Genomic DNA, 21,153 nt, shown 5'->3' on the forward strand with positions numbered 1-21,153 from the left:
GTCTCTCACTGGGGTACGGGTTCCACACACGCTGACTCTCAATGGGGTACAGGATCCACACACACTGACTCTCACTGGGGGATGGTTTCCACACACACTGACACTCACTGGGGTATCTGTTCCACACACACACTGACTCTCACTGGGGTACGGGTTCCACACACACTGACTCTCTGTGGGGTGCGCGTCCACACACACTGACTCTCACTGGGGTACGGATTCCACACACACTGACTCTCACTGGGGTACGGGTTCCACACACACTGACTCTCACTGGGGTACCGGTTCCACACACACTGCATCTCACTGGGGTACGGGGGTACGGGTTCCACAAACACTGACTCTCACTGGGATACGGGTTCCACACACACACTGACTTTCACTGGGGTATGGGTTCCACACACACTGACTCTCACTGGGATACGGGTTCCACACACACTGACTCTCAATGGGGGACGGGCTCCACAGACACTGACTCTCACTGGGGTCTGGGTTCCACACACACTGACTCTCACTGGGGTACAGGTTCCACGCACACTGACTCTCACTGGGGTACAGGTTCCACACACACTGACTCTCACTGGGGTATGGGTTCCACACACACTGACTCTCACTGGGGTATGGGTTCCACACACACTGACTCTCACTGGGGTATGGGTTCCACACACACTGACTCTCACTGGGATACGGGTTCCACACACACTGACTCTCACTGGGGTACGGGTTCCACACACTGACTCTCACTGGGGTACGGGTTCCACACGCACTGACTCTCACTGGGGTACGGGTTCCACACACTGACTCTCACTGGGGTACGGGTTCCACACACACTGACTCTCACTGGGGTCTGGGTTCCACACGCACTGACTCTCACTTGGGTATGTGTTCCACACACACTGACTCTCACTGGGGTACAGGTTCCACACACACTGACTCTCACTGGGGTAAGGGTCCCACACACAATTACTGTCACTGGGGTACAGGTTCCACACACACTGCCTCTCACTGGTATACGGGTTCCACACAAACTGACTCTCACTGGGGTACAGGTTCCACACACACTGACTCTCACTGGGTTACAGGTTCCACACACACAGACTCTCACTGGGGTATGTGTTCCACACACACTGCCTCTCACTGGTATACGGGTTCCACACAAACTGACTCTCACTGGGGTACGGGTTTCACACACACTGTCTCTCACTGGGGTACAGGTTCCACACACACTGACTCTCACTGGGGTACGGGTTCCACACACACTGAATCTCACTGGGTGTACGGGTTCCACAAACACTGACTCTCACTGGGATACGGGTTCCACACACACTGACTCTCACTGGGGGACGGGCTCCACACACACTGACTCTCACTGGGGTACGGGTTCCACACACACTGACTCTCACTGGGGCCCGGGTTCCACACACACTGACTCTCACTGGGGTCTGGGTTCCACACACACTGACTCTCACTGGGGTACGGGTCCCACACACACTGACTCTCACTGGGGTACGGGTTCCACACACACTGACTCTCACTGAGAGACGGGTTCCACACACCCTGAATTTCACTGGGGTACAGGTTCCACACACACTGACTCTCACTGGGGTACAGGTTCCACACACACCGACTCTCACTCGCATACGGGTCCCAGACACACTGACTCCCACTGGGGTACAGGTTCCACACACACTGACTCTCACTGGGGTACGGGTTCCACACACACTGACTGTCATTGGGTTACGGGTTCCACACACTGCCTCTCACTGGGGTACGCATCCCACACTCACTGACTCTCACTGGGTTAAGGGTTCCACACACACTGACTCTCACTGGGGTACGGGTTCCACACACACTGACTCTCACTGGGGTACGGGTTCCACACACTCTGACTCTCACTGGGGTACCGGTTCCACACACATTGACTCTCACTGGGATACAGGTTCCCCACACACTGCCTCTCACTCTGGTACGGATTCCACACACACTGACTCTCACTGGGATATGGGTTCCACACTCACTGAGACTCAATGGGGCACGGGTTCCACACACACTGACTCTCACTGGGGTACGGGTTCCACACACACTGACTCTCACTGGGGTATGGGTTCCACACACACTGACTCTCACTGGGGTACAGGTTCCACACAAACTGACACTCACTGGGGTACGGGTTACACACACACTGACTCTCACTGGGGTACGGGTTCCACACACACTGACTCTCACTGGGGTCTGGGTTCCACACACACTGACTCTCACTGGGATACGGGTTCCACACACACTGGCTCTCACTGGGGTATGGGTTCCGCAAACACTGACTCTCACTGGGGTAAGGGTTCCACACACACTGACTCTCACTGGGGTATGGGTTCCACACACACTGACTCTCACTGGGGTACGGGTTCCACACACATTGACTCTCACTGGGGTACAGGTTCCACACGCACTGACTCTCAATGGGGTACAGGTTCCACACACACTGACTCTCACTGGGGTACGGGTTCCACACACACTGACTCTCAATGGGGTACTGGTTCCACACACACTGACTCTCACTGGGGTACGGGTTCCACACACGCTGACTCTCAATGGGGTACAGGATCCACACACACTGTCTCTCACTGGGGTACGGGTTCCACACACGCTGACTCTCAATGGGGTACAGGATCCACACACACTGACTCTCACTGGGGGATGGTTTCCACACACACTGACACTCACTGGGGTATCTGTTCCACACACACACTGACTCTCACTGGGCTACGGGTTCCACACACATTGACTCTCACTGGGGTCCGGGTTCCACAAACACACCGACTCTCACTGGGGTACGGCTTCCACACACACTGACTCTCACTGGGGTACGGGTTCCACACACACTGACTCTCACTGGCGTACGGGTTCCACACACACTGACTCTCACTTAGGTACGGGTTCCACACACACTGACTCTCACTGGGGTACTGGTTCCACACACACTGACTCTCACTGGGGTACGGGTTCCACACACACTGACTCTCACATGGGTACGGGTTCCACACACACTGACACTCACTGGGGTACAGGTTCCACACACACTGACTCTCACTGGGGTACGGGTTCCACACACACTGACTCTCACTTAGGTACGGGTTCCAAACACACTGACTCTCACTTGGGTACGGGTTCCACACACACACTGACACTCACTGGGGTACAGGTTCCACACACACTGACTCTCACTGGGGTACGGGTTCCACACACACTGACTCTCACTTAGGTACTGGTTCCAAACACACTGACTCTCACTTGGGTACGGGTTCCACACACACACTGACACTCACTGGGGTACAGGTTCCACACACACTGACTCTCACTGGGGTACGGGTTCCACACACACTGACTCTCACTTAGGTACGGGTTCCACACACACTGACTCTCACTGGGGCATGGGTTCCACACACACTGACTCTCACTGGGGTACAGGTTCCACACACACTGACTCTCACTGGGATACGGGTTCCACACACTGACTCTCACTGGGATACGGGTTCCACACACACTGACTCTCACTGGGAGTGCGGGTTCCACACACACTGACTCTCACTGGGGTACGGGTTCCACACACACTGACTCTCACTGGGGTACGGGTTCCACACACACTGACTCTCACTTAGGTACGGGTTCCACACACACTGACTCTCACTTGGGTACGGGTTCCACACACACACTGACACTCACTGGGGTACAGGTTCCACACACACTGACTCTCACTTAGGTACGGGTTCCACACACACTGACTCTCACTGGGGCATGGGTTCCACACACACTGACTCTCACTGGGGTACAGGTTCCACACACACTGTTCTCACTGCGGTAGGGGTTCCACACACACTGACTCTCTCTGAGGTATAGGTTCCACACACTCTGACTCTCACTGGGGTATGGGTTCCACAAACACTGATGTCACTGAGGTAAGGGTTCCACACACACTGACTCTCACTTAGGTACGGGTTCCACACACACTGACTCTCACTGGGGCATGGGTTCCACACACACTGACTCTCACTGGGGTACAGGTTCCACACACACTGTTCTCACTGGGGTAGGGGTTCCACACACACTGACTCTCTCTGAGGTATAGGTTCCACACACTCTGACTCTCACTGGGGTATGGGTTCCACAAACACTGATGTCACTGAGGTAGGGGTTCCACACACACTGACTCTCTTTGGGGTATAGGTTCCACACACACTGACTCTCACTGGGGTACGGGTTCCACACACACTGACTCTCACTGGGGTATGGGTTCCACAAACACTGATGTCACTGGGGTAGGGGTTCCTCACACACTGACTCACTTTGGGGTATAGGTTCCACACACACTGACTCTCACTGGGGTAGGGGTTCCACACACACTGACTCTCTCTGAGGTATAGGTTCCACACACACTGACTCTCACTGGGGTATGGGTTCCACAAACACTGATGTCACTGGGGTAGGGGTTCCACACACACTGACTCTCTTTGGGGTATAGGTTCCACACACACAGACTCTCACTGGGGTACGGGTTCCACACACACTGACTCTCACTGGGGTACGGGTTCCACACACACTGACACTCACTGGGGTACAGGTTCCACACACACACTGACTCTGACTGGGGTCCGGGTTCCACAAACACAACGACTCTCACTGGGGTACGGCTTCCACACATACTGACTCTCACTGGGGTACGGGTTCCACACACACTGACTCTCACTGGGGTCCGGGTTCCACACACACTGACTCTCACTGGGGTACGGGTTCCACACACAATGACTCTCACTGGGGTACGGGTTCCACACACACTCACACTCACTGGGGTACAGGTTCCACACACACTGACTCTCACTGGGGTACGGGTTCCACACACACTGACTCTCACTTAGGTACGGGTTCCACACACACACTGATACTCACTGGGGTACCGGTTCCACACACACTGACTCTCACTGGGGTACGGGTACCACACACACTGACTCTCACTTGGGTACAGGTTCCACACACACACTGACACTCACTGGGGTACAGGTTCCACACACACTGACTCTCACTGGGGTACGGGTACCACACACACTGACTCTCACTGGGGTACAGGTTCCACACACACTGTTCTCACTGGGGTAGGGGTTCCACACACACTGACTCTCTCTGAGGTATAGGTTCCACACACTCTGACTCTCACTGGGGTATGGGTTCCACAAACACTGATGTCACTGAGGTAGGGGTTCCACACACACTGACTCTCACTTAGGTACGGGTTCCACACACACTGACTCTCACTGGGGCATGGGTTCCACACACACTGACTCTCACTGGGGTACAGGTTCCACACACACTGTTCTCACTGGGGTAGGGGTTCCACACACACTGACTCTCTCTGAGGTATAGGTTCCACACACTCTGACTCTCACTGGGGTATGGGTTCCACAAACACTGATGTCACTGAGGTAGGGGTTCCACACACACTGACTCTCTTTGGGGTATAGGTTCCACACACACTGACTCTCACTGGGGTACGGGTTCCACACACACTGACTCTCACTGGGGTATGGGTTCCACAAACACTGATGTCACTGGGGTAGGGGTTCCTCACACACTGACTCTCTTTGGGGTATAGGTTCCACACACACTGACTCTCACTGGGGTAGGGGTTCCACACACACTGACTCTCTCTGAGGTATAGGTTCCACACACACTGACTCTCACTGGGGTATGGGTTCCACAAACACTGATGTCACTGGGGTAGGGGTTCCACACACACTGACTCTCTTTGGGGTATAGGTTCCACACACACAGACTCTCACTGGGGTACGGGTTCCACACACACTGACTCTCACTGGGGTACGGGTTCCACACACACTGACACTCACTGGGGTACAGGTTCCACACACACACTGACTCTGACTGGGGTCCGGGTTCCACAAACACAACGACTCTCACTGGGGTACGGCTTCCACACATACTGACTCTCACTGGGGTACGGGTTCCACACACACTGACTCTCACTGGGGTACGGGTTCCACACACAATGACTCTCACTGGGGTACGGGTTCCACACACACTCACTGGGGTACAGGTTCCACACACACTGACTCTCACTGGGGTACGGGTTCCACACACACTGACTCTCACTTAGGTACGGGTTCCACACACACACTGATACTCACTGGGGTACCGGTTCCACACACACTGACTCTCACTGGGGTACGGGTACCACACACACTGACTCTCACTTGGGTACAGGTTCCACACACACACTGACACTCACTGGGGTACAGGTTCCACACACACTGACTCTCACTGGGGTACGGGTACCACACACACTGACTCTCACTTAGGTACGGGTTCCACACACACTGACTGTCACTGGGGTACGGGTTCCACACACATTGACTCTCACTGGGGTACGGGTTCCAAACATATTGACTCTCACTGGGGTACAGGTTCCACACGCACTGACTCTCACTGGGGTACGGGTTCCACACACATTGACTCTCATTGGGGTACAGGTTCCACACGCACTGACTCTCAATGGGGTACAGGTTCCACACACACTGACTCTCACTGAGGTATGGGTTCCACACACACTGACTCTCACTGGGGTACGGGTTCCACACACATTGACTCTCACTGGGGTACAGGTTCCACACGCACTGACTCTCAATGGGGTCCAGGTTCCACACACACTGACTCTCACTGGGGTACGGGTTCCACTCAAACTGACTCTCAATGGGGTACAGGTTCCACACACACTGACTCTCACTGGGGTACGGGTTCCACACACACTGACTCTCCCTGGGGTACGGGTTCCACACACACTGACTCTCACTGGGGTACAGGTTCCACACACACTGACTCTCACTGGGGTACGGGTTCCACACACACTGACTCTCACTGGGGTACGGGTTCCACACACACTGACTCTCTGTGGGGTGCGCGTCCTCACACACTGACTCTCACTGGGGTACGGGTTCCACACACACTGACTCTCACTGGGGTACGGGTTCCACACACACTGACTCTCACTGGGGTACTGGTTTCACACACACTGACTCTCACTGGGGTACGGGTTCCACACACACTGACTCTCTCTGGGGTGCGCGTCCACACACACTGACTCTCAATGGGGTACGGATTCCACACACACTGACTCTCACTGGGGTACGGGTTCCACACACACTGACTCTCACTGGGGTACCTGTTCCACACACACTGCATCTCACTGGGCTACGTGTTCCACAAACACTGACTCTCACTGGGATACGGGTTCCACACACACTGACTCTCAATGGGGGACGGGCTCCACAGACACTGACTCTCACTGGGGTACGGGTTCCACACACACTGACTCTCACTGGGGTACCTGTTCCACACACACTGCATCTCACTGGGCTACGTGTTCCACAAACACTGACTCTCACTGGGATACGGGTTCCACACACACTGACTCTCAATGGGGGACGGGCTCCACACACACTGACTCTCAATGGGGGACGGGTTCCACACACACTGACTCTCACTGGGGTACCTGTTCCACACACACTGCATCTCACTGGGCTACGTGTTCCACAAACACTGACTCTCACTGGGATACGGGTTCCACACACACTGACTCTCACTGGGGTACGGGTTCCACACACACTGACTTTCACTGGGGTACGGGTTCCACACACACACTGACTCTCACTGGGATACGGGTTCCACACACTGACTCTCACTGGGATACGGGTTCCACACACACTGACTCTCACTGGGAGTACGGGTTCCACACACACTGACTCTCACTGGGGTACGGGTTCCACACACACTGACTCTCACTGGGGTACGGGTTCCACACACACTGACTCTCACTTGGGTACGGGTTTGTAAGGTTTTCGGGCAATTCGGCCCTTTTGGAACTGCCCAAGAATAAAAACTCAGAGACTGTAAACTGACTTTTCAGCCAAGAAAACGGAACCAGTTTTCCCAGCAGGCTTGGCCCGCTGAGCTGAGTAGGGACATAAGTACATAAGTATTTACAAAAACCCCCCTCGGAGCTACAAGGAAGAAGGAGCCAGACAACGAGATAACAACAAAACACAGGCAAAGGGGCACGGGAATACACAGGAGGCTTGCATGCAAGCAGGACAATGGGATGGTCATAGCCCCATGCAGATGTAAATGACTTTGCCTCCACCAGAGCAGAATCCAATCAACACCCCATCAACATAGCAGCTATCTCCGGAGCAGATGGAAGTCTTTGAAAATCTTCAAGGGAGCTCAACCTCGTTATCTCAAAAAAACAGACTGGAGGCGGACCTAGGGGAGGTACTCCCATCTCGACAGGTCTGACCGGCCCAAAGGGGGCGGGACCAGCGGGAACTTTAAACCTTACCTTTTTCAATGCAAAAGGGGCTGGCCGATCACAGGACAAAGCCAGGTAAAACAATATAAAAGGGGCTGTGTTTTCGATTGGGGGTCTCTTCGTTCTTGGCTCGACCTCTGCACCCCTGACTTGACCTCTGCAGCCTGTGACCGTAAGTACCCCGCAGCAGCTTGCGAAACTCCCTTGACTTTAATAGTGGTTGAGGCTTTGGGGAAGGGAACTTGTTTTGTGCCTTGTGATATTGCTAAAAACTGTGTAATCATAAGAATTTTCGTTGTGTCCGCTATATTACTTTTGAATAGACTTAGTTGTATTAGAGCATAAGATTTTATTGTGTTTCTTCTGTTGATGATTTTGACCTGGGTTTTGCAATAAACCTTGATTTGATGATAATTGGAGTCGTTTAAATTCTTCAATCTTTCACCAGCGATCTCTGACCAAGTCATTGTTAAAATACTCCTCACCTTAATTCCGGGTTCAGGAATCGAGGGTCATCTTGAGCGATTCACTCAGGACAGACTGCTGGTTAGGGAATAAACAGCAGTGTCCTATTCTCTCTCTTGGGAAAGCTACTCTAGTGGAGTAGGAACCGGGTGAGTGTTGCACCACCGGCAAGAGAGAGAATCACCTGGGTATTGGTAGGGGTCTGGAGATCTGTGTGCTATAAGTCTCAGGCTGTCGGTTAGGAATAAACGGCAGGCTTGAATCAGTGCTCTCTTCAGTGGAAGTGTCCCAGTGCGACATCCCCTGGCCTCTGAAGTTTCAGTGCCAGCTGGAGAGAGACACACACAGATATTCAAACCCCAGATATCGGCCCAGTAGTGGAGTAGCGGAGATGGCACCCTCTACAGGTTCCACACACACTGACTCTCTCTGGGGTACAGGTTCCACACACACTGACTCTCTGTGGGGTACAGGTTCCACACACACTGACTCTCACTGGGGTAAGGGTCCCACACACAATTACTGTCACTGGGGTACAGGTTCCACACACCCTGACTCTCACTGGGGTATGTGTTCGACACACACTGCCTCTCACTGGTATACGGGTTCCACACAAACTGACTCTCACTGGGGTCCAGGTTCCACACACACTGACTCTCACTGGGTTACAGGTTCCACACACACAGACTCTCACTCGGGTATGTGTTCCACACACACTGCCTCTCACTGGTATACGGGTTCCACACAAACTGACTCTCACTGGGGTACGGGTTTCACACACACTGTCTCTCACTGGGGTACAGGTTCCACACACACTGACTCTCACTGGGGTACGGGTTCCACACACACTGAATCTCACTGGGTGTACGGGTTCCACAAACACTGACTCTCACTGGGATACGGGTTCCACACACACTGACTCTCACTGGGGGACGGGCTCCACACACACTGACTCTCACTGGGGTACGGGTTCCACACACACTGACTCTCACTGGGGCCCGGGTTCCACACACACTGACTCTCACTGCGGTCTGGGTTCCACACACACTGACTCTCACTGGGGTATGGGTCCCACACACACTGACTCTCACTGGGGTACGGGTTCCACACACACTGACTCTCACTGAGAGACGGGTTCCACACACACTGAATCTCACTGGGGTACAGGTTCCACACACACTGACTCTCACTGGGGTACAGGTTCCACACACACCGACTCTCACTCGCATACGAGTCCCAGACACACTGACTCCCACTGGGGTACAGGTTCCACACACACTGACTCTCACTGGGGTACGGGTTCCACACACACTGACTCTCACTGGGGTCTGGGTTCCACACACACTGACTCTCACTGGGATACGGGTTCCACACACACTGGCTCTCACTGGGGTAGGGGTTCCGCACACACTGACTCTCACTGGGGTACGGGTTCCACACACACTGACTCTCAATGGGGTATGGGTTCCACACACACTGACTCTCACTGCGGTAAGGGTTCCACACACACTGACTCTCACTGGGGTACGGGTTCCACACACACTGACTCTCACTGGGGTACGGGTTCCACACACACTGAATCTCACTGGGGTACAGGTTCCACACACACTGACTCTCACCGGGGTACGGGTTCCACACACACTGACCCTCACTGGGGTATGGGTTCGACACACACTGACTCTCACTGGGGTATGGGTACCACACACACTGACTCTCACTGGGGTACGGGTTCCACACACATTGACTCTCACTGGGGTACAGGTTCCACACGCACTGAATCTCAATGGGGTACAGGTTCCACACACTGACTCTCACTGGGGTCCGGGTTCCACACACACTGACTCTCAATGGGGTACTGGTTCCACACACACTGACTCTCACTGGGGTACGGGTTCCACACACGCTGACTCTCACCGGGGTATGGGTTCCACACACACTGACTCTCACTGGGGTACGGGTTCCACACACACTGTCTCTCACTGGGGTATGGGTTCCATACACACTGACTCTCTCTGAGGTATAGGTTCCACACACACTGTCTCTCACTGGGGTATGGGTTCCACACACACTGACTCTCACTGGGGTATGGGTTCCACAAACAATGATGTCACTGGGGTAGGGGTTCCACACACACTGACTCTCACTGGGGTACGGGTTCCACACACACTGATCTCACTGGGGTACGGGTTCCACACACACTGACTCTCTCTGGGGGTATAGGTTCCACACGCACTGACTCTCACTGGGGTACGGGTTCCACACACAATGACTCTCACTGGGGTACGGGTTCCACACACACTGACTCTCACTGGGGTACGGGTTCCACACACACTGACTCTCACAGGGGTACGGATTCCACACACACTGACTCTCACTGGGGTACGGGTTCCACACACACTGACACTCACTGGGGTACCTGTTCCACACACACACTGACTCTCACTGGGGTACAGGTTCCACACACACCGACTCTCACTCGCATACGAGTCCCAGACACACTGACTCCCACTGGGGTACAGGTTCCACACACACTGACTCTCACTGGGGTACGGGTTCCACACACACTGACTCTCACTGGGGTCTGGGTTCCACACACACTGACTCTCACTGGGATACGGGTTCCACACACACTGGCTCTCACTGGGGTAGGGGTTCCGCACACACTGACTCTCACTGGGGTACGGGTTCCACACACACTGACTCTCAATGGGGTATGGGTTCCACACACACTGACTCTCACTGCGGTAAGGGTTCCACACACACTGACTCTCACTGGGGTACGGGTTCCACACACACTGACTCTCACTGGGGTACGGGTTCCACACACACTGAATCTCACTGGGGTACAGGTTCCACACACACTGACTCTCACCGGGGTACGGGTTCCACACACACTGACCCTCACTGGGGTATGGGTTCGACACACACTGACTCTCACTGGGGTATGGGTACCACACACACTGACTCTCACTGGGGTACGGGTTCCACACACATTGACTCTCACTGGGGTACAGGTTCCACACGCACTGAATCTCAATGGGGTACAGGTTCCACACACTGACTCTCACTGGGGTCCGGGTTCCACACACACTGACTCTCAATGGGGTACTGGTTCCACACACACTGACTCTCACTGGGGTACGGGTTCCACACACGCTGACTCTCACCGGGGTATGGGTTCCACACACACTGACTCTCACTGGGGTACGGGTTCCACACACACTGTCTCTCACTGGGGTATGGGTTCCATACACACTGACTCTCTCTGAGGTATAGGTTCCACACACACTGTCTCTCACTGGGGTATGGGTTCCACACACACTGACTCTCACTGGGGTATGGGTTCCACAAACAATGATGTCACTGGGGTAGGGGTTCCACACACACTGACTCTCACTGGGGTACGGGTTCCACACACACTGATCTCACTGGGGTACGGGTTCCACACACACTGACTCTCTCTGGGGGTATAGGTTCCACACGCACTGACTCTCACTGGGGTACGGGTTCCACACACAATGACTCTCACTGGGGTACGGGTTCCACACACACTGACTCTCACTGGGGTACGGGTTCCACACACACTGACTCTCACAGGGGTACGGATTCCACACACACTGACTCTCACTGGGGTACGGGTTCCACACACACTGACACTCACTGGGGTACCTGTTCCACACACACACTGACTCTCACTGGGGTACGGGTTCCACACACATTGACTCTCACTGGGGTACGGGTTCCACACACACTGACTCTCACTGGGGTATGGGTTCCACAAACAATGATGTCACTGGGGTAGGGGTTCCACACACACTGACTCTCACTGGGGTATGGGTTCCACACACACTGATCTCACTGGGGTACGGGTTCCACACACACTGACTCTCTCTGGGGTATAGGTTCTACACGCACTGACTCTCACTGGGGTACCTGTTCCACACACACACTGACTCTCACTGGGGTCCGGGTTCCACAAACACACCGACTCTCACTGGGGTACGGCTTCCACACACACTGACTCTCACTGGGGTACGGGTTCCACACACACTGACTCTCACAGGGTTACGGGTTCCACACACAATGACTCTCACTGGGGTACGGGTTCCACACACACTGACACTCACTGGGGTACAGGTTCCACACACACTGACTCTCACTGGGGTACGGGTTCCACACACATTGACTCTCACTTAGGTACGGGTTCCACACACACTGACTCTCACTTGGGTACGGGTTCCACACACACACTGACACTCACTGGGGTACAGGTTCCACACACACTGACTCTCACTGGGGTACGGGTTCCACACACACTGACTCTCACTTAGGTACGGGTTCCACACACACTGACTCTCACTGGGGCATGGGTTCCACACACACTGACTCTCACTGGGGTATGTGTTCCACACACACTGACTCTCACTGGGGTAAGGGTCCCACACACAATTACTGTCACTTGGGTATGGGTTCCACACACACTGACTCTCACTGGGGTATGGGTTCCACACACACTGACTCTCACTGGGGTACACGTTCCACACAAACTGACACTCACTGGGGTACGGGTTACACACACACTGACTCTCTCTGGGGTACGGGTTCCACACACACTGACTCTCACTGTGGTCTGGGTTCCACACACACTGACTCTCACTGGGATACGGGTTCCACACACACTGGCTCTCACTGGGGTATGGGTTCCGCACACACTGACCCTCACTGGGGTACGGGTTCCACACACACTGACTCTCAATGGGGTATGGGTTCCACACACACTGACTCTCACTGCGGTAAGGGTTCCACACACACTGACTCTCACTGGGGTACGGGTTCCACACACACTGACTCTCACTGGGGTACGGGTTCCACACACACTGAATCTCACTGGGGTACAGGTTCCACACACACTGACTCTCACCGGGGTACGGGTTCCACACACACTGACCCTCACTGGGGTATGGGTTTCGACACACACTGACTCTCACTGGGGTATGGGTTCCACACACACTGACTCTCACTGGGGTACGGGTTCCACACACATTGACTCTCACTGGGGTACAGGTTCCACACGCACTGACTCTCAATGGGGTACAGGTTCCACACACTGACTCTCACTGGGGTACGGGTTCCACACACACTGACTCTCACTGGGGTACGGGTTCCACACACGCTGACTCTCACTGGAGTACGGGTTCCACACACGCTGACTCTCAATGGGGTACAGGTTCCACACACACTGTCTCTCACTGGGGTACAGGTTCCACACACACTGACTCTCACTGGGGTACGGGTTCCACACACACTGATCTCAATGGGGTAGGGGTTCCACACACACTGACTCTCTCTGGGGTATGGGTTCCACAAACAATGATGTCACTGGGGTAGGGGTTCCACACACACTGACTCTCTCTGGGGTATAGGTTCCTCACGCACTGACTCTCACTGGGGTACGGGTTCCACACACACTGACTCTCACAGGGGTACGGATTCCACACACACTGACTCTCACTGGGATATGGTTTCCACACACACTGACTCTCACTGGGGGATGGTTTCCACGCACACTGACTCACACTGGGGTACGGGTTCCACACACATTGACTCTCACTGGGGTACGGGTTCCACACACACTGACACTCACTGGGGTACCTGTTCCACACACACACTGACTCTCACGGGGGTACGGGTTCCACACACACTGACTCTCACTGGGGTACGGGTTCCACACACATTGACTCTCACTGGGGTCCGGGTTCCACAAACACACCGACTCTCACTGGGGTACGGCTTCCACACACACTGACTCTCACTGGGGTACGGGTTCCACACACACTGACTCTCACTGGGGTACGGGTTCCACACACACTGACTCTCACTGGGGTATGTGTTCCACACACACTGACTCTCACTGGGGTACAGGTTCCACACACACTGACTTTCACTGGGGTAAGGGTCCCACACACAATTACTGTCACTGGGGTATGGGTTCCACACACACTGTCTCTCACTGGGGTATGGGTTCCACACACACTGACTCTCACTGGGATACGGGTTCCACACACACTGGCTCTCACTGGGGTACGGGTTCCACACACACTGACTCTCACTGGGGTACGGGTTCCACACACACTGACTCTCAATGGGGTATGGGTTCCACACACACTGACTCTCACTGGGGTGCGGGTTCCACACACACTGACTCTCACTGGGGTATGGGTTCCACACACACTGACTCTCACTGGGGTATGGGTTTCACACACACTGATTCTCACTGGGGTACGGGTTCCACACACACTGACTCTCACTGGGGTACGGGTTCCACACACACTGACTCTCACTGGGGTACAGGTTCCACACACACTGATTCTCACTGGGGTACGGGTTCCACACACACTGACTCTCCCTGGGGTACGGGTTCCACACACACTGACTCTCACTCGGGTACGGGTTCCACACACACTGACTCTCACTGGTGTATGGGTTCCACACACACTGACTCTCTCTGGGGTGCGCGTTCCACACACACTGACTCTCACTGGGGTACGGGTTCCACACACACTGACTCTCACTGGGTTACGGGTTCCACACATACTGACTCTCACTGGGGTACGGGTTCCACACACACACTGACTCTCACTGGGGTACGGGTTCCACACACACTGACTCTCACTGGTATACGGGTTCCACACACACTGACGCTCACTGGGGTACAGGTCCCACACACACTGCCTCACAGTGAGGTAAAGGTTTTCGTGATGGGGAGATGTTATCGGCGTAGCAATGAAATCATAGAAATCATAGAATTGGCTTTCGGGAGGAGTGAGATTCTGGGGAAGGGATTTGGAGGATGGAATTTGGAGGGAAGGTTTTGGTGTGAGTGTTAGGGGGTGTGTTTTGTGGCTAAGGATAATGGTTTTGGAGGGAGGGTTTTGGGATGGAGTTGGAGGGAGGGATTTTGAGGTGTAGTTTTGGAACGAGTGTCTTGGGACGGATTTGGAGGGATGGTTTTGAGATGGTTTTGAAGGGTTGGTGTTGGGATAATTTTGGAGGGGTGGTTTTGAGACGGTTTTGAAGGGGTGGTTTTGGAGGGAGGGTTTTCGGACGGTTTTGGAGGGATGGTTTTGTGATGGTTTTGGAGGGATGGTTTTGGGACGGTTTTGGAGGGATAGATTTGGAGGGTGTCATTTTGGGGTATAGTTTTGGAACGAGTGTCTTGGGACGGTTTTGGAGGGATGGTTTTGAGACTGTTTTGGAGGGATGGTTTTGGGATGGTTTTGGAGGTAGGGTTTTGGGACGATTTTAGAGGGAGGGTTTTGGGACGGTTTTGGAAGGATGGTTTTTGGGATGGTTTTGGAGGTAGGGTTTTTTAACGATTTTGGAGGGATAGTTTTGGAGGGAGGGATTTTGGGGTATAGTTTTGGAAAGAGTGTCTTGGGACGGTTTTGGTGGGATGGTTTTGGAGGGATGGTTTTGAGACGGTTTTGGAGGGATGGTTTTGGGATGGTTTTGGAGCGAGGGTTTTGGGACGATTTTGGAGGGAGGGTTTTGGGACGGTTTCGGAGGGATGGTTTTGGGAGGGCTACGGAGGAAGGTTTTTGGGATGGTTTTGGAGGGATGGTTTTGGGATGGTTTAGGAGGGATAGTTTTGGAGGGAGGGATTTTGGGGTATAGTTTTGGAAAGAGTGTCTTGGGACGGTTTTGGAGGTAGGGTTTTGGGACGGTTTCGGAGGGATGGTTTTGGGATGGTTTTGAAGGGAGGGTTTTGAGGGGCACATTTTGGATGGGTTTTGAAGGGAGGACTTGTGGGAACGTTTGCGGGAATGCTTTGGGGAAAGGATCTGTGGGCAGGGTTTTGGAGAAAAGGTTTGGGGGATAATTTGAGGGAGTGTTTTGGGGAATGTTTTGGGGAGTGTTTTGGGGAGTGTTTTGGAGGGAGTGTTTTGGAGGGAGTGTTTTGGAGGGAGTGTTTTGGAGGGAGTGTTTTGGAGGGAGTGTTTTGGAGGGAGTGTTTTGGAGGGAGTGTTTTGGAGGGAGTGTTTTGGAGGGAGTGTTTTGGAGGGAGTGTTTTGGAGGGAGTGTTTTGGAGGGAGTGTTTTGGAGGGAGTGTTTTGGAGGGAGTGTTTTGGAGGGAGTGTTTTGGAGGGAGTGTTTTGGAGGGAGTGTTTTGGAGGGAGTGTTTTGGGGGAGTGTTTTAGAAGGTGTGTTTTGGGGGAGTGTCTTGGGAGGTGTTCTGGAGGGCGTGTCTTGGGGGTGGGTTTTGGGAGAGGGGTTTGGTAGGAGTATTGTGGGAGAGGGTTTTGGAGGGAGGTTTTGGGGAGAGGTTTGTGGGGAGGCGTTTGTGGGGAGTGTTTTGTGGGGAGGGGTTTTGTGGGGGGGGTTTTAGTGGAGGGTTTGGGGAGTGGCTTTGCGGGGGAGGGTTTGCGGGAAGGGTTGGGGAGAGTGTTTTGGGGAGAATCTAGGGGGAAGTATTTAGACGGAAGAGTTTAGGGGGTAGGGCTTCGGGGACACAGTTTATGGGGAGGGTTTAGGGGACACAGATTGTGGGGGGGGGTTAGGGGACAGAATTTGTGGGGAGGGTTTAGGGGCACAGATTGTGGGGAGGGTTTAAGGGACAGAGTTTGTGGTAAGGGTTTAGGGGACAGAGTTTGTGGGGAGGGTTTAGGGGGAAGGGTTTAGGGGACAGAGTTTGTGGGGAGGTTTTGGGGACAGAGTTTGTGGGGAGGGTTTAGGGGGAAGGGTTTAAGGGACAGAGTTTGTGGGGAGGGTTTAGGGGAAGGGTTTAGGGGACAGAGTTTGTGGGGAGGGTTTAGGGGGAAGGGTTTAGGGAACAGAGTTTGTGGGGAGGGTTTGGGGACAGAGTTTGTGGGGAGGGTTTAGGGGGAAGGGTTTAAGGGACAGGGTTTAGGGGGAAGGGTTTAGGGGACAGAGTTTGTGGGGAGGGTTTAGGGGGAAGGGTTCAGGGGACAGAGTTTGTGGGGAGGGTTTAGGGGGAAGGGTTTAGGGGACAGAGTTTGTGGGGAGGGTTTAGGAGAATGGGCTTAGGGGACAGAGTTTATGGGGAGGGTTTAGGGGTAAGGGTTTAGGGGACAGAGTTTGTGGGGAGGGTTTAGGAGAATGGGCTTAGGGGACAGAGTTTGTGGGGAGGGTTTAGGAGAATGGGCTTAGGGGACAGAGTTTGTGGGGAGGGTTTAGGAGAATGGGCTTAGGGGACAGAGTTTGTGGGGAGGGTTTAGGAGAATGGGCTTAGGGGACAGAGTTTGTGGGGCGGGTTTAGGAGGATGGGCTTAGGGGACAGAGTTTGTGGGGAGGGTTTAGGAGGATGGGCTTAGGGGACAGAGTTTGTGGGGAGGGTTTAGGAGGCTGGGCTGCTGAAAGATTCTCTGATGATTCTCGTTTCTCATATCGAAATGTCAGAATGAAAAGGTCACAATCAACAAAACAAGAAATTCAGTGACACATTTTTTCTTTCACCCTCATCCTTTCTATCTCTCTCTTTCTCTCTCTGTCTATCTCTCTCTCACACATTCTTTCTGTCTTACTCTCCCTCTCTCTGTCTCTCTCTCTCTGTCTCTCGCTCTGTCTGTCTCTCGCACTCTCTTTTCCATCTCTCGCTCTGTCTCTCTTATTCTCCCTCTCTCTGTCTCTCTATCTCTCACTCCATCTCTGTCTCTCTCTCCATCTCTGTCTCTCTCTCCATCTCTTTCACTCTCCCATCTGACTCTCTCCATCTCTGTCGCTCTGTCTTTCTCTCTATTTCTCTATCTCTCTATCTATCTGTTTCTCTACCTCTGTCCCTCTCACTCTCTCTTTCTGTCTCTATTTCTCTATCTCTCTGTTTCTCTGACTCCCAGTCCGTCTCTCTCTCTCTCTCTATCTCTCTCTCTCTCTACTACTCTATCTCTGTTTTTCTCTCTCTCTCTATTTCTCTTCCTCTCTTTCTCTGTTTCTCTGCCTCTCTCACTCTCTCTATTTCTCTGTCTCTCTCTCTCGCTCTTTCTCTCTATCTCTCTTTCTCTGTCTCTCTGTCCCCCTCTCTCTCTATCTCTCTCGCTCTCTTTCTATTTGTCTATCTATCTGTTTCTCTGTCCCTCTGCCCCCCCTCTCTCTCTCAATTTCTCTACCTCTGTTTCTCTGTCTCTGTCTCTCTCACCCTGTCTCTCTGTCTCTGTTTCTCTATTTCTCTGTTTCTCTGCCTCTCTGACCCTCTCTCTGTCTCTCTTTCTGTCTATATTTCTCTATCTCTATGTTTCTCTGCTTCTCTATCCCCTCTCTCTCTGTCTCTCTCTCTCTATTTATCTATCTCTCTCTTTCTCTGTCTCTCTGTCCCCCCTCTCCTTCTCTTCTCTGTCCCTCTCTCTTGCTCTGTCTCTCTATTTTGCTATCTCTCTCTCCCGCTGTCTCTCTCTGTCTCTCTCTCTCTACTTCGCTATCTCTCTGTTTCTGTCTCTCTGCCCCTCACTCTCTCTCTGTCTCTCTGTCGGTCTGTCTCTCTTGCTCTATTTTTCTATTTCGCTATCCCTCTGTCCCACTCTCTCTCTGTCCCTCTCTCTTTCTCTCTCTCTGTCTGTCTTTCTCTCTCTCTCTCTGTTTCTCTATCTCTCTGTCCCTCTCTCTCTGTTTCTCCATCTCTGTCCCTCTCTCCCTATCTCTCTCCATTTCTCTATCTCTCTCTCCCTCTCTCTCTGTCTCTCTCTCTACTTCTCTATCTTTGTTTCTCTGTCTCTCTGCCCCTTTCTCGCTCTCTCTCTCTCTTTCTATTTCTCTGTCTCTCTCTGTCCCTCCCTCTCTCTGCCTCTATTTCTCTATCTCTCTGACTCCCTGTCCGTCTCTCTCTCTGTTTATCTATCTCTCTGTCCCTCTCTCTTTCTCTGTTTCTCCATCTCTCTGTCCCTCTCTCTCTGTCTCTCAGTCTCTCTGTCCCTCTCTCTCTGTGTCTCTCTATTTCTCTCTCTCTCTCAGTCTCTCTCTCTATTTTTCTATCTCTCTATTTCTCTCTCTCTCTGCCCCTCTCTCTGTCTCTCTCTTTATTTCTCTATCTCTGTCTCTCTGTCCCTCTCTCGCTCAGTCTCTCTCTCTATTTTTCTATCTCTCTGTTTCTCTGTCCCTCCCTCTCTCTCTATTTCTCTATCTCTCTGATTCCCTGTCCCTCTCTCTCTCTCTCTCTCTCTCTCTCGCTATTTTTCTATCTCTCTGTTTCTCTGCCCCCCCTCTCTCTCTGTCTCTCTCACTATTTCTCTATCTCTGTCCCTCTCTCGCTCAGTCTCTCTCTCTATTTTTCTATCTCTCTGTTTCTCTGTCTCTCTGTCCCTCTCTCTCTCTCTCTCTGCCTCTCTCCCTCTCTCTCTATTTATCTATCTCTCTGACTCCCTGTCCCTCTCTCTCTCTGTCTGTCTCTCTATTTCTCTATCTCTCTATTTCTCTATCTCTCTATTTCTTTGTCTCTCTGTCCCTCTCTTTGTCTCTCTCTGGCACCCTCACACTGAGTCCAGCCCTGACCCACTGCCCAAATTCCCCCTCTGTTACCATGGGCCCCACTCTGCCGCACTGACGCCTGTTGTTGTCTGCGCTCCCCATCCCTCCCCTCCGTCCCGAGACCCCCTTACCCTCTCCGCCAGCTGCTGGCTGCCCCTCAGCAAGGAGAGGAGCCCGATGGTGAGGAGGATGAGCATGTCCATTCAGTGGTGGTCCTCGGTGAATGTCTCCGTGCTGCAGACTCTACCCCAGGGCAGGTTCGGTGGTCCCAGTTTGACCAGAGTTGGGCCTGTCCTGCTCGGGGAGGTCGGGGTGGGGCCAGGGTTTCACGGCAAGGGTGGGGGCACAGCGCCGGACAAGGAGGGAGGGAGGGAGCGAGGGTGTCTGAGCCTCCCGCGCGCGATGCGAGCAAACCGAATTTGGGCGGAAACATGAGAGTCACATCAAGAGGTAAACAGTGAGACAGGAAATGCATTTCCTCTCCGAGCAACTCACTTAACAGAAACTGTCACCGCAGAGAGCAGAATAACACAGCCTCGCTCACACTCGCTCACACTCACACTTGCTCACTCGCTCACACTCACACCCACTCACACATTCACACTCGCTCTCACCCACACACTCAAACTTGCATTATCTCATGCTCACACTCACATACTCACTCATGCTCACACACTCACACTCGCTCACACTCTCACGCTTGCTCACACTCGCTCATGTTCACTCCCATTCACTCACTCTCCCATTCTCTCACTCACTATCACTCATGCTCTCTCATACTCTCTCTCGCTACTGCCTTACACCCGCTCTCACACTCCATCACACTCACTCTCACACTCACTCTT

General features: G+C 53.4%; 1 protein-coding gene across 1 annotated transcript in view; it reads right to left on the bottom strand.

The window, feature by feature from the left end:
- The window catches only part of LOC140392893 (tumor necrosis factor receptor superfamily member 3-like), a 178,093-nt gene extending 157,275 nt beyond the window's left edge, over nucleotides 1–20,818 (bottom strand). The window contains exon 1 of the mRNA XM_072478656.1: nucleotides 20,440–20,818. Coding sequence (XP_072334757.1) covers nucleotides 20,440–20,511 — 72 coding nt within the window. The 5' untranslated portion in view covers nucleotides 20,512–20,818. The remainder of the gene's footprint in view (nucleotides 1–20,439) is intronic.
- Between the last annotated feature and the right edge of the window lie 335 nt (nucleotides 20,819–21,153).

The sequence above is a fragment of the Scyliorhinus torazame genome, chromosome 16 (assembly GCF_047496885.1).
Source record: "Scyliorhinus torazame isolate Kashiwa2021f chromosome 16, sScyTor2.1, whole genome shotgun sequence".
Lineage (NCBI taxonomy): Eukaryota > Metazoa > Chordata > Chondrichthyes > Carcharhiniformes > Scyliorhinidae > Scyliorhinus > Scyliorhinus torazame.